We start from the raw sequence: 16,270 nt of genomic DNA on the forward strand, positions 1-16,270 counted from the left end.
TACAACCTATCATGACAATATCCAAGGAAAATATACACAAGTTTCAACGATTGGTACGCAACTACAAATTTTGGTCTGGTAAGGAAGATCACACAGCCCGGGCCAAGGCGGTGTGGCGATACTCACATCACCTAAGTCAAGAGGAGGATTGGGTTTGATTGATTCCCTCTCACAATCCAAAGCCCTACTTGCCAAATTTGTGGTGTGAGGACTCCAACTAGGGGATGGTTGCTGGAAAATACTATTGAGGTTAAGTTTCGCTTACTTTAGGCCACAAAAAGGGGCCAATTGGACCCCTCAAATGGGATGGATTCTAAACATGGATCTCAAACCTAGTTTCTCATGCCAATTGGAGGATATATTCAGTGCATTCATGTGGAAGGTGTAGTGTGACATTAGAAAAGGGCTCAAGTACAATCAACCTAATTCCGAACCTGCCTGGCTTAGTGAACGCATCCTATGTAACTCATGTATCAGAGATGAATTTGATCAACTAATTGGCTCAAGTAAGGGGTTGTAATGGGGATACATTGTAGAAGGTCCAGGAAAGAGTATAGAATGTTGGAGACGGCTTATGTCATTGCAAATACAAGATCAAGCCAACATACTCCATGGAATCAAGGGCGGGTGGGCTGTGAGATCTGAAATCATTAACGCTCTATTGCTTAGGGAAGATGCTAAGGATGGCAATGGAGAAGTGGATAGGCTACGAGGGAGAGGGCTCTTTGATCCCAAGAGGTAAGAAACCACCGGACATGATCGAAGGCCATGAATTGTGAGACAATGGCGCACTAACATTGAATACAACAATTTGAGTACTCACATATACTGGTCATAAATGGATTATAGATCCCGATCCAATCAAAGTACAACCAGAATGGCACATATGTACTCATGAGAAGACATGGTTGTGTAAGGTCGGTTGGGAACCTTTGCAATGGACGTGGTGCGATCCTTACACGAGTCAAGGAAGCAAAGCCATACCTTTCTTCCAATTCACAACTCGAATGGGTCGCCACATTCTAGCCGCTCAAACTGCCTGAGAGCTGGCTACCGCAAAGCACACATATAATGTTCGTCACACAATTATCACCAAGTTTTGGTAGAAAATTTGGAATCAACATCACGAGAGGTGAATTACCACGTTCCAATGACTATTAATACATAAGGCACTACTAGTTGGAGTGTGGCAGCGTGGGAACCTTAGCTCTCCTAATTGTGTAGCGTGCCCAAATGCAACAAAATCAATCCGACACGCTCTGTGGGAATGCCCAGAGACCCATCGAATATGGCGCGTCGTTGGCCGCCTATTGCAATTATGCCAGGTGCAAGGCACAATCAAGTGGGGAAATGTATGTTGGTTATTATGGCAAGCCCTAGTTGGCAGGTACGAGCATCAGGAGGAGGGGATGATTTTGGTGATAAAACCACAAGAGGTTCTTTTTTCCACCATTGATAATATCCACTCAACTCCAATTACTGTCAAATCTCAAGTTGTGTTGGAATTGTCAGCACAATAACTCTTTGATCTCTATGCAAACAAACGATGTAGACGCCTCAAGGGTGGCTAATATCCATGATATGTATTTCATTTACGTATAACGTGGAAAGGGACAATTACCTTATTTTGACCAAATGATATGAATGCTTAGTTCAACATTGAATTTTGCACAGAGGGTCTTCAAATATTCAAAAGTGTCTTTTAAATATCCTTTTGTGTAGCCTATTTATGGGTGTTGAAGTTGAACCATGGATATTGGTTTCAAATCTAATGTATGGAAGGTTATATTGTGCATGTTTGATGACATGTTAGGTGTAGAAAGGTTAGGTGTTTTATGGAGAGCCAAAGGTCTCACAATACTAAATCCAATACATCCTCCATTAGGTTAAGACCACCCAACTTCCAAGGGAGATACTAGTTGTCCTTTGTTTTGGGTAGACTTATTTTAACAAAAACTCTAGGATTAGGGAGAAGGGTTACAATGATGATATTTGTTAAACAAGTTATGTGGTGTAGGGATGCCCACGTGCATGTACCTAAAGTTTAGTGACTAATTAAATAATCATTTACCAATAAGAGACTATGCAATTAAGAAGACACATGCACGCCAATGTGTAAATGTAGTTGCCTAGGATGGTATAGTTGACTAAAACTAGTTGTAATTTGTACTAACCTACTTTTAGGATGAAATTCTTTGATTGGGGAGTCTAACAACTCCTATGATGTATGTTATGCGAAACCCTTTAAACATGCAAGTCATGGTAAAGTGAATGGCCATGTGCACATCGCTTAAGTTTAAGGATGGATTGACTAATCCTATGCTAATTGACAACAAGAAAATCAAGGGCTACGTGTGCACATGATATGTATGAACTCGACCTAGCTTTGTGGATGTATATAATATGAGGGCCCATGTTCAAGGTTTTATGGTTGACATGGGAAATTGAAAGTCAAAAGAATTCTCCAGAATACTGACAAGGCTATTGATATCCTAAAACATTATTGAACTTTAAACGTCTTACATGATAAAACATGGGTAGCTACCAATTAATTACACACTCTCTAAATATAGCTTGTATGCCATATGTTGCTTTCAAAGATAAACGCACTAGTTAATTAATTAGTTCATGAATGTAGTGCCCTCCTTATCTCTACTTAATAGTTCTTTAGAGAGTGTCATTATATTGGAGACTTAGTATTCTTTCCTAAAAATTAAGAGACTTAGACTTCGTTATTGAAAGACAATTTATTGCCTCAACGCAAAGATAATGGGTGAATGATTCTTCCTATTTTTAGGAGATCGATTAAGTTCTAAGTATATGCACATTATGACATTTGGCCCTGGAATTATGACTTTACATATTGCTTTCAGCAACATGATTGCCTTAAGGTAATGCTGGCAATTGTATGATTGCCTTTGTGTAATGCTAGAAAGGATTACAAATATAGTATTAAATTTCTAACATTACATGTCACATTAATAATTCCATCCGACCATTTGAATCAAAAAGTGCAAACATTTATTTTTATCTCTTACATGTGGAGCTTTCACCACGTAACACGAGAATCCTCTCGATAGGGAAATCCATTGGATTTCTATAGATGCATCATATTTTTATTTTTATTTTCCGAAAGAAGGGTGCTTCCCATTACTTAGGTAAAGTGTCTTTATAGAGTCCGATGTGTACTCCACTAATGTAATCATAGACACTCAACAATCCTCTCTGTTTATCAGTGAACTCCTCTAAAACCGATACTGATCACGAACAACAAAAAGATATTATTGTAATCTTCATATATTCCAGGACCAACTATTTGTGTTGATCATCCTGTCACTTGCAAAATTTCAGAAAAATACCATGTACCTTCCTGGTTGGGTTGTCAGGGCGGATATAGCCATTTAGGCATGGTGTAACACCACTTGGACACGTTGTTTACACAGTCCACCAAGGGTGAACCCGACCATGATTGTTGAAAGGAAAGTCTCATAACTTCCATCGTGTATGAAGAGCCTTGTAGCTCTTCATATTGAGCTCCAATATATCTTACCAAATCATACCATAGAGGAGTGATAATCTCCCTTGGTTGACTTTCTTCTCCTGAGAGAGCTATGTATTCTAGTTGTTTACAGAAATTCATGACACCATGCATAGGTTAATATAAGATTCAAGTGTGCCTAGATCTAGGATTCACTATATAATTCATGTTGCTAGCACATGAGGTGCACACAAGGGCATTCACCTATTATTTATGGTAGATCCATATATGGAGGGATGCATATTTCTTTCAAGAGGATGGGTCGTGGGCTATGTTATATTTGTAGAGGGGTGCCCAAAACCATCTACCATACCTCAAATATAATTGGGAGGAGGATGTGTTAAAGAACGCAAAGTCAAGCTTTAAGAGAAGTCAAGCATAATGGAATTTGTATGATTAAATAGTATGCGTGGGGCCTCATGCGAAAACACTAACACGCATTACATGTATGCTTTCAAGAGGCTCATGTGGGTTTTGAAATCGTCATTAGATTCCCATATGTACAAGGTTCTCGACCATTGGAGCCTTCGAACTTATTTTTTAACTAAAACATAAAACTACCCCAAGCTCACTATGATAAACGTCAAGATGCATGCTCTGCGTTATGGCTGTATTGTGGGCAAGGTTATACATAACTTGATTGTTGTTCAAGGTACAAAATTCAATCACATCACGAAAGATGTATTTGTTATATCCAATGTTGAAGTCCAACATTTGTTCTAGAGCCGAAAAGGCAACATCATGCATCTCCAATGATAGCTTTATGTGTCATGTATCCTTTCAAGGTGATTGAACACAAAATCTAAATGTGCAATACCTTAATCAACTTGAGAAAACTCCAAGGAAAAGGTATCCCTAATCATTTCATTGATTTGGTGTAATCTTATTGCTTTTGATGTTGCATTCATCGGTATTTTGCATGTTTGTAGTTAATTGCTAGTGAATTCATGCAACTTGCATCAACAAGTGACAATTGATGTGATGCCAAGACTTCTCAAGATTCTCATGGGAATGCCCGAAGATTAATAATAATCCTTATAGAGTTCTATAGAGTTAGAGAGTCAATGAAATCTCCTCAAATAAATATGCTTATACCTTATGGAATTAAAAAATGTATGCTTTTTCATTTTGAAAACGACCTAGCTATGCTCGTTCAAAAAAGGTACCACCATATCTTCCTTCACACTTGGTGGAATCCCTATATGTATTGTCAAAATGGTCTCATTGTTTCTTCCTTGGTTTCTTTAAATGAGCTCTACCTTGGGCATGTGAACAACCTTGTGAATTGGATCCGGCTTTCCTTCAAAGGAACAAAAACTAGTTTTGATTTAGATGCACTCCTCTTGAACCATGTTTTCATTTGGCAACTTGTCGACCTCTATCTATCGAGAGGGAAATATCCCACAAGCTCAAGATTTCATCCACTAGGGGTTTGGGTGTGGCTTTTTGAGAGATTTGGAGGCTCCGGCCACTTGACACAATATCTCACAGTTGATGTTACACCAATCTACAAACCCACAATGTTGGTCACATGCAAATGCTAAAGTCCGTCGCAAAACTGCACCACTATTGATACCATGGTTCATTCCTATAGGACTAATTAGCTCACATTGTCCGGCCACTTGACACAATATCTCACAGTTGATGTTACACCAATCTACAAACCCACAATGTTGGTCACATGCAAATGCTAAAGTCCGTCACAAAACTGCACCACTATTGATACCATGGTTCATTCCTATAGGACTAATTAGCTCACATTGTCTTTAAATGTTAGAGAGGGGTTCCGGGGCAACAATGATGAGATTGATTGACCGATTGTTTTTTGACCGATGGTCTTAAAATCCTACCATACTCTAGTATAATCCACAATGTGCAGTCTGGACTAATGTAGCATACAATCGTAGCATCATTAACGAATACCAAAAGTCGATTGTGAGCTGCATCGTCACTTATAGGGCAGTGAAAATGTTTCATTATGTTGGTCCCCTATAGGTCATATAATTTGGATCGATCTTCCAAGAACATGAATATCGAAGAACAGAGTAACTTGTTTCCCTCGATGAAATCCTTTTAGTATATCGATGGCAATGAGTATTTGAGACCACTCCCGTACATATACAAACACAAGATCATTCATGAAATACAATTCATTTTTAATGCCATTGAAAAATGCAGAGATTGGATGAATGTAATTGCAGGAATTAAGAGATCAAAGTTTGGAAACAATTGAGCCATTGAATCCTTTGAGATTTATAATGTGAATGTTGTTGCTGTTGTTCGTGGATGGATTGTGTTTTAAATAACCTATCCATCCATCACAACAACTTCCCCTTCTTTTTATTGTGATACATTTTTGATGAATAACAATTGGCTTGTCGAAATGTTGTTATTGTTTTGTTGGTTTGGAAGAATAGCTTCTGTCAAATCTTGTGTGTGTGTGTGTGTGTGTGTGTGTGTGTAGTAATTACATATAAATTTTGCTTGTGGGTGTGATACAAATCATGTGTAGATCTTTACAAATGTGATGGATGATGCACAAATCTGCATATATCTAAATGTGTCTTAATAAGTGTATATATCATGAGGTGTCTGATGATGATGATGATGTTGATGCTGATGATCAGAAACTATGTTGATCTCCACAGGAGCTGGGAGATTGAGATCCAGCAGCAGAAGCTGCTTCATGCTGCTACTGCTGCTACTGCTGCCCCCTTTGTCTCCTCCTCCTCCTGATGCTGTCCAATGACACCTCTTATGTCCACCCAATGCTTGCCCACTCGAGAAAACCCTAAGACATATCGAGCACTGGTGAGACTTGCTCACAAGTCTCGCAGCCATCGCTGTCCCTGATGTACTACTTAACATAGCCATGGCCGCCTCGGCCCCTGAATCTCTTACATGTTGTAAGCCATGCTGATGGATCTGATGATTCTTCGTGTATGTGTCGGCAATGCCTTCGGATGATGTTACGGCACCGGCACCGGCACCGGAGAAGAAAACCGTAGGAGGTTTAACAGTCTCTGCATCTGGCACTAGGGTTTCTTCTGTTGCAGCAATTCCATCCACATTTAGAGCATGAATTAGTTGCTGCTTCCCACCACCACCAGCAGAAGCAGCATCACTCTCCAAATTATCCAGCATTGGAGATTTGGCAAAGCATCCCTTCACCTTCTTGTGGCTGGCCCTGTGCCCACCCAATGCTTGGTGTGTCTTGAAGATCCTCTTGCAGTTGGTACACTCAAATCTACCTGTGCCTCCAATGTTAATGACCTGCTGTGATCTGCGGGCCAATGCATTGCTCGCCAATTCCGCACTGAATACGGAGGAGCCGTGGATCATGCTGGGGAATCCATTAACCTGCCTAGAAACACATAAGTTCTCCTCCTGATTCATTGGGCCTGCTAGCTTAGTGTTGCAATGGCTAATCTCAAGCTCATCTGCTAATCTTGTTAATCCCAGGCCCTGCTCTTCTTCTTCTTCTTCGTCGGGAAGAGGGTCTTCCCCTTTCTGCTCGATAAACGATCCTGCCAATGCAAGCATAACCAGGCAATTCGCCATATCGAGCTCCTCGGATTGGCTCTGTGGCGAGTAGTTATCAGTAGCATGGCCATGGCCTGTGCCGCCGATGTCTAACCTAGCCGAAGAATTAAGATCTGCCTCCAATTCCATAGCTTTCAAGGTTTTGATTACTGTAGGGTGAGATCTTCTGGATCTCTTCCCTCTCATGTTGGGCAGGCAATTGTATGAAGATGGATTCGGAGCCTGCTTGTTGCTACTGATATAGGCTTCCTCAATGCTTTGATCTGTTTCACTCTCCTCTTCTTCCTCCAGCAGAACAGGGGGCTCTAGTTTGCTATCCCATCGCAGAAGCTCGCGGCCTTTTTTCACACCATGATCATGATTAACTGACCATCTAGTCAATTTCAGGCCATGATCTCCTGCATCCTCATCATCAAAATCATCTACCACTGACCCGATCTGTAACTGATTCTTCCGCATTTGATCATCACTGCCTGAGCTTATTATAAGATCGGTAGTACTTAGACTCATGCGGCGGCCATGCTTGAATCGATTGATGGCTGCCTTCTTTCCCCTAAATGCTACACTTAATCCAGCCCTGGGATTAATCCTTGATGTTTCTGCACCCACAGGAGTGTGATTATAATGAGGAGGGGGTTGAATCCCCCTCCATTCTCTCTCTGGGTGGCATCTCATGTGGCCGAACATAGCTTTCCATGAATGGAACTCCTTCCCACATTCACTGCACACTGGGCGACCACTGGCCATGAGCTTCTCTTTCCAATTGCTTTTCTTCTTAACCCCTATGGAATTGTTCTTGAGGCCTGCTCCTGCTCCTGCTCCTGCTCCTGCTCCTGCTCCTGTTGGAGTAGTTGTGGATGAAGAAGACGCAGCAGCAGCACATACGCTAGCGATGTTCTCTGGATTCCTCTTATAAATTACCATAATTTCTTCCTTCGTAGCAGTAACAGTAGTAGTAGTAGTAGTAGTGGCGTCCAAATCTTGATCTTGATTCGAGAAACGCCTGCTTCTTTTCGGATTCCTCGGCCGGAATGCATACATCAGTTGCTGGTTTTGTAGCCCATGTGATGCAACAGCAGTCTTTTCTCCTGCATCTGCAGGATCGTGAGGGTTATGGTGATGATGATGAGGAATCACCAGATCCAGTTTGGGTCCTAATAAACCAAAGTCCCTTTCCTGTAGGGTTGCTGTAACCTCCCGATCCTCATCATCGTCAGGTATAAACTGTTGTTCATGAGTATCAGAAACAGACCTGATTAACTGGACATGGCAATTACTAGGCACTGCAGATGCATCCTGCAGACTATTCTTCTCCTTCTTCTCATTAATCCCTTGATCAGACAAGCTTCCCGTGTCTGATTCATGGGAACACATGTGGACAGCCCCAACTGATTCATGGGAACACATGGGAAGCAATGGGGGAGGAGGAGGCAGGGGCGGCTAATATCAATGGATGTATGTGGATGTGATTATTAGGCCTGCTTGTATTAATCATGGATAACTGTATAAGGAAGAAGATATAATATGTATGTTGTGATTATTCGATCAAACAGAACCTGTGTGATTAGGTCTTGCAATTCAGTCATGGATGGACGGTAGGATAGTGGTGATTAAATTTATGAATGAATGATTATACGATAACTAGGCCTAAGATCTACAAGGGTGGGGTGGGATTGGGGGGGGGGGGGGGGGGAGGAGGAGGATTAATGAATCAGAGATCAGGAGATTGATGATTAAGGTAAGCAAGGAGTAAGATAATTAGGGCAGAAAGATGGAATGACTGGAGAAGGGATTAAGAAATGGGGAATAATTATTTTAGGGTTGCGAATGAAGCAACAATACATTAACCTGAAATTGCTACAGACGGGATGTATTGATGCTTTTTTTTTTTTGTACTACCTTGAACGGGCGGGCAGATTAGAAAGAGAGAGAGAGAGAGAGAGAGATGATTGGATGGAGACAGATAATAGATTTTCTTTATGGTTCTATCTGTCTGTCAGTCTGTCTCTCTGAGTTTAGGTCAAACTGCATGACCTGTAATGGTTGGAGACAGCCGAGAATGAAATGCCTAAGGGAAGATGGTAAGTTGGGTTAAAAACTTAGGGTTTCCGCCATAGCTTGTGGAGCACTCCGAGATGGCGTTAGAGCAGGAGATGCCCACCGATCGGATCCCCATCCCATCCCGCGGGATTAATATATGAAGAGAAATCTATTAATATTCATCCCCATGGGCGTGATGCTCTCTCTGTCTTCTTCCTTCCTTCCTTCTTTCTTTCTTTCCTTCCTTCCTTGTTTGCTTGCTTGCAAATGATTGTCTCATTTCTAAGCTTTGAGTAGTTTGCTTAGCATCCTCACCTTCTCTCTCTCTCTCTGTCTGTCTCGGGTGTTTTTAGGTTTTCTGTTCCCTTTTTTCTTTGGATGCCTTTGAGTAGAAGGCAATCCAATCCATTCACAAAAATCTGTGAATTGGGGGTGGGGGGGGGGGGGGGGTATTGAGTAAAGGGAGAGACAGACAACCAGACAGACAAGACAAGACAAGACAAGACAGATCGAGAGAGAGAGAGAGAGAAAGAGAAGAGTGGTGGACTCTATTAATAATGGATTTGTGTTCTATGAATCAATGGGAACAAGGAGGGGGGCTTTTGAGCTGGAAGTGACACAGAGCTCTGGATTTATGTATGTACTTACTACCACTACATACTGCTGCTTCAAACAGAGGGGGAGATTGGAATTTGGAACTGTGGAGATGCAGGAGGGATGATTAGAATGAAAAAGAAAGAAAAGGAAGAGGAAGAGCAGGAAGAGGCGGTTGGGGAGATTCGAACCCACACGCATCCATCCTCCCGCCCCCCACCTCCTCCTTCCTTCTTCCTCTCTCTGTCTCTCTGTCTCCTCTATTACTATTATTAATATACTTTGCTTCTTCTTCTTCTTCTTCTCCTCCTTCAGGTTTTGCTTTTGCGGTTTCTCTACCTCCCCCAACTGCTTTTCCTCTACCCCACAAAAGAAACCAAATTTTGCTTTCACACACGCTCGCCCCACATTGACATAACCCAACTCCCATTCATTCGGTTCGTTTCGTTTCGTTTCGACAAGCCTCTCTTTTTAAGACAAGCGAAACCCTCGTTCCGTCCGCCCGCTCCCCCCCCCCCCTAAGTCGTCGCGAAGTAGCTCCTCCCCATCACGTTGTTGTCAATAATTTCGGATCCGAAATCCAGAACCCCCCATCTTGTCAAGGGACCGATCGTAAGCTTGGCCTCTCTAATGACAAATTGTTGTAGGCAAAGCTTGTCAAAGCCATTAGAGAGAAGCACACATCTCCTTGGACGTCTCTTGTAAGGAAGTTTGAACGTTAGAGAAAGGACACAACATCGCAATAGTCTTGTAAGGTTGTTCGGGACGTTAGAAAAGCACACAACTCTCTCATCGGTCTTGTAGGATAGTTGTCAGGTCATGGAGAGAAGTATCTTAACAAAGTGAAAACAAAAACAAGGTAGAGAAGCTCATTACTAGAAGGGAAGATGATCATGGTGCATAACAATGAAGAGGTAACCCATAACATTGACAGTCAACAACCCCCCTCGTTGCAAGAGATAGATGGGATTTTTGTTAGAGATATTAGTTGTTGCCTACCTCTACCAATCCATGTCTGCTGACTTCAAATTTAATAAGTTTTTTTTTTCTTAGATTGGGACTTGAATCTCACCTAAGCAACATTTCATGGTCAACGGAGATCATTTGCTTTCCTAGTTAACACGTGTGTTCACATAGTTGTTTGCTAGTGGTACTGGAGTATGGTAGCATCAAGCTGTATAGTCGTTTTCTAATGCAATCTACGAAAAAAGGACACCTATGAAAGTATTCAAAAGGATGAGTTTATGCCAAAAGAAATCTCAAGCTTTAGATGACACATGAAAGTACGACAAAAAATATTCGTTTTCTTAATTCTACCTTTGGTTGCACGACTTTTTGTCTAGGGTATATCGTCCATAGAATTTCATTGGTTGGAAGACGCAAAGAGAGATCTGAAAGGGTATGCCATTTCTTACCATAATGTCTAATGTCATCATGCTACAGTTGAGGAAGACAACTTTCCATCCAAAAAAGTTTATGAAGAGATTGTTGTTTCAAGGTGTACTACCATTGAATCTCAACCAACGCGAAGGCTCAAAAGAAGTGAACATTTCCTTACAATTTATCCACTCACCTCCAAAGTAAAACTACACCTAATATCTAGTCCTGACTCATTCAATTGCTCTCAATCCCCACCGTTTTTGTTTCATGGCCATAATTTGCACCTAATATCTTTACACTGATTTTGCATATGCCTGAAGATAGGTGTAAATTGTAATGTATTGATCATCGAGTCACATGTCATCTATTTGTAGACTTTGGTAGTACCAATGCAATTTATAAAGAAGAATGAATCACATATGATGAGTAATAAAGACATTCAAAGTGGAACGAGTTCCCAAGGCATGAGGTTATGCATTCGTTTTTTCATAAATAGGTGTATTTTTTATAGTTGTTACATTTGAACCTAGCCTATGAAGATACCAATTTATAGGATTTTTCCAAAAGAAAGTTTTGTCTTATATTGGGAATATAATTGTTAGAGGTTGAGTTATCGAAGTAAGTGAACCTAGTCGTTACGTTTGTAAGGCTATGCACGAAAGCAACCTGAATTGAGCCAACTAAGGTTATTGAATCAAATCCAAGTCCTTATGTGTACACTGTATATACATCTCCTCTCTTAGAAGCACATGAGCTTGCACCTCAATTGGGTCGTCCAAATGTTGTGATCACACATAGACATTTTGCTATGTAAAATAAATTTAGGAGTTGTCTTCCTATTATACTACATGTCATATTGTCGATGAGGTGACCCGCAACATTGTGTCCCAATGACATAACATGATATGGTCACCCCATCATCGTTGCAACACTTAGTGCATATCTAGCCAACATGTGAACCCAACTATCAATAAGTCATGCTACAAAAGGTGGTTCTTTTGGATTTAGGTTTTTCCCATGGCATCTCATCCTAGTTGAATTCCAGATTGTTCCCAAGGTTACAAGACAACAAACCAACTTTGAATTCAATTAACATCAACTAATCATCAATTAATATGTTGTGGCTAAGCCGTCATACATTTGAGGTAAACGACATCCATGATATGCTTTTAACATGCTAACATTTTTCTAGGTTTGGGATATTGGCCACATTCCATTTTGTCACCTAATCAATTGTCTCAACAACAATTGCATGTAGGTTATTTACGATCTGCTTTTCCATGCTAGAAATTCCACAATGTTTGGAGGCATAAGGACAATCAAAGTTTTTACATGTATTATTCCAATTAGCTAGAGTAAAGTTCGATTATTGTTGAGAATCAAACTCAACTTCCCTCGTGTGGGAACACACCTTAGGAATAGCCAAGTGTGTAAACACCCCACCATTTTGTATCATAACTAAATGTGTCATAGAAGTTATGACCTATGACACATAGTTACTAGGTAGTTAAGTCTCCACCTCCTTCTCAAGAGGTAGTTGTAGTAAGAGAATATAGAGAGAAGGTGACTACATAAGCACCTTCTCCTCTTCTTTGTAGGATTGGTTGTTATTTTCCTAGTTAATACAGTTTTCTGTATATCTTGTGTCATCTCGCTCTCTCTCTCTCTCTCTCTCTCTCTCTCTCTCTCTTAGAGGCGGGCAAGCGAGCATACTATGCATTTGAGAACACATGCAATCTTGGAGATATTAAGTGTTGGGTCCTCAAGAAATATCTTTTTGACACTTTGGTGACACCGGTTCTTCTCTATGGGGTGGAAGTATGGGGCGGTAGTATCCCTAAATCTATGTGGAAAGAATTTGAAAATGTCCAAAAGCATTTTCTTACCAAGTTTCTACAAGTTAAGAAACAAACACCCTACACCCTCCTCCTCCTTGAGACGGGATCACTTCCCATTGAGATCATGGCCATGGAAAGGGTTGTTGAATACATGCTTAAGGTTCAAAGAAGTCCCTCACATCGACTTCCTAGAATTGCGTGGGAAGCAAGCAAAAAGATCCAAAAGACGCATAAAAGCAAAATTTTGTGTTCCGGTTGGATGCAAGATATAGAAAAATGGTTTGGTAGATGGGATGCGAGACACTTGCTTCATGATGCATCATTAGATTCCTCTGTAAATGAGGCATTTTTGCAACGCCAATGTATCATGACATGGGACAAATGTGGAGGCTCACGCTTCACACATTATACTACACATGTTGCACCTAACTACAAAACTATATTCTTTGCGGAACGGGGAAATCGTACACATCCATACATGTTAGAGCCCATACCGTTATCTGCCATTCGAACCATTGCTTCCATGCGACTTAGCTCACATGCATTGCGATGTGAAACAAGGCGTTGGGGTACAAGTGATGAGAGTGATCGGCTATGCACACTTTGCCCTAAACAAGTTCGCGAGTCTGAGTATCACACTTTGATACAATACTCTGCCTTTGATCATATTCGACCATGCTTTCCACATCTCTTCGATCAAGCCCAATCTTTGCATGAATTCCTCTCACAACCACAATGTGCACTCTCGATTGCAACATTCATTGGTAAAGTTCTTGAACATCGAGAGTCACTACTCACTTTCACACGTATCACGTGAAATGTAATATTTTTGGTCTCATAGGTCATATTTGACCTCCGAAGATGATAATATAATCTCTCTCTCTCTCTCTCTCTCTCTCTCTCTCTCTCTCTCTCTCTCTCTCTCTCTCTCTCTCGTAAGAATGTATGAAAACTTATTAGTCGATTTCTTACGTCTTTTAGCATTAGCAATACCATACAGACGGTGAATATCATTGATGTTTTGTAGTGTTGTATCCCATGCATATAGGCATCAAATAAGGAATGTAATAATAAAGAAGAATTAAACCTAAAAGGAACTCGATCAAGCAATGTTTTGTATATATCTACCCCATGTTTATTGAACTCAAAACATATGGGAAAATGATCCAATGTCACAACCTCTTGCATAATTGACATATTAAGCATCTCTGGGAAAAAGGACTCATCATGATAACATACATTCTATCTAACCTACTCCATGTTTCCTTATATTGCATAGACTAAAATGTAAACCCAACCTGATCTTGATGCAACCATTTCCACCATACATCCAACTTCAAAACCTATGATGCCAATTTGTCCCAAATTGCTTGCTCAGGAGAATCCATCAATGAGAATTGTGAAGTAGATTGTGAAGCATCAACACACATATTAAAATCACCCATTAACAAACCACCACGACCCACTAATAACCGTGCATACATTGAAGACCATAACTCAATGCGTTGATTAGCATTATTGGGTGCATAGATTCATACCAACCATATCAAATCCTCAAAATACTTGACTTCCATCACAAAAAAACGTCCATATGGATCATTATAGACTATATGTGGACAAAACAAATCATGAATAATCATGACAACCCCTAAGTAATGATGTGATAACTTTCGTGCATAATATGCGGAATATCCACGCAAATGTAACACATATCCTGCTAAAATCATGACACTTATGTTCAATTGCACATAAAACATCTTATTTTTTATCAAATAAAGTTTTTCATAATATATATTTCTTATGAGAAGAAGATGCCCTCGCACATTCCATGATACCACTTTCATTTAACACCTTTAGTAAGAACTTGCTCTTTATGAGCAAGTGTATTCATGAATGTACTAACTACTTGTTCAAGAGCATCATAAGGATTCACGTGTACTATATCCCATCCAACAATATTAGGCATTTGTTGTCTAGCTCCACGAGAACGAAGTCCTTGATTTTATTGAGGTCATACCACCCTTCCTGAAGAATCGAGTTTTAATTGGAAGGATAATCTCTGATTTCGCACTTGTTTCTGCCAAGGATTTTTCTTAAACCCCTCATTCAATCTCAAATGATCTTTTGGTAATGCCTTACCATTAGTATTTTTTGTGTCCCTTTCTATGGCAACACCCTTCCCTTTTATCTTATGCTTCACTTGATGCCACTCTCCATCTTCAACATCTGGGTCATCATTAATGCATACTCCATTCTCCTCCCCAACACCTCTAACATGACCATGAACTTTAGGATCGTGCTCTAACCCATGAGATGTTCCCTCATCCATGACCATATCAACCATTGAGACAATATCTTTCTCAACATCTTCCATAATTTTCCCTTTGACATTATTTTCTGGGGATAGTTAACCATGAGATTGGCATTCAGCCATAAAATGGCCCAATTTACCACATTTAAAACAATGTCCTGCAAAGGTCTCCCATTGAAGCTTAAAACGAAATCGACCAAATCAAGATGCATCTATACTCAACCACCCTGGAAGTTTACAACTTGTATCCATAACATGCAAAATCTACATTTGTTCAACGAATTAACATGAGGAGCAACCAAAACTTTACCAATTTGAGACATCAATCCTGGTAGTAAATTCCAAAAGAATGAGTTACTACAATACACGGTCACCCAAATTGGACATTGTTGTTTTAATAAATCCTTATAATCCACCACCGGAACCCATTCCATCACATGCACTAATCTTCTATAAAAAAAGATCGGTACATTTGCCATCAAAGCCGTACAATGTTCTAATGATCGAAAACCACATCATAGAAATCTCTTGGACCCACATAGACATCCTCAACACAATTAGGCATTATGAATGAATTCAACCACTACTTAATCCATGATACCAATGGAATTTTGCTAGTGAAATACAAAATAACACCACGATCATAGAACCTGTCAAAAGTTGCTAACATAGACTTGGTCTCCATCACCACCTTTACACCATCCTCCTCCACACAATCTTTATCATCGTTCTCATTTTTTCCATAAAATCGGAAAGCAAAGCCTTAACAAAATCACAACGACTGTCAATATTATAATCATCTCTAATAACATCTTTCCCACCAAGAATAACAACATATGATGTTTTCTCATGTTGTGTAGAATCGATACACTTTTGCCTCTTGTAATTTTCACAACCATCATTACTACTACATCCATCAACAATCATCAACTCACTTCCTGTTGTTGTGTCAGCCATCCTAACAAAGATTGAGAGAACTAACCCGAGATGATGACGATTTTTCTTGTAGCTTCTTGTAACGATAAC

General features: G+C 40.2%; 1 protein-coding gene across 1 annotated transcript; it reads right to left on the bottom strand.

The window, feature by feature from the left end:
* Nucleotides 1-5,703: 5,703 nt before the first annotated feature.
* LOC147856532 (uncharacterized) lies at nucleotides 5,704-8,771 on the bottom strand. The gene has a single exon (XM_087329633.1). It carries the CDS (start codon nucleotides 8,486-8,488, stop codon nucleotides 6,104-6,106), a length of 2,385 nt encoding a protein of 794 aa, XP_087185759.1. The 5' UTR covers nucleotides 8,489-8,771; the 3' UTR covers nucleotides 5,704-6,103.
* Nucleotides 8,772-16,270: the final 7,499 nt, after the last annotated feature.

This window comes from Azolla caroliniana, unplaced genomic scaffold, assembly GCF_043228905.1.
Source record: "Azolla caroliniana isolate FFs.n. ecotype wild unplaced genomic scaffold, voAzoCaro1.0.p SCAF_13, whole genome shotgun sequence".
Classification (NCBI taxonomy): domain Eukaryota; kingdom Viridiplantae; phylum Streptophyta; class Polypodiopsida; order Salviniales; family Salviniaceae; genus Azolla; species Azolla caroliniana.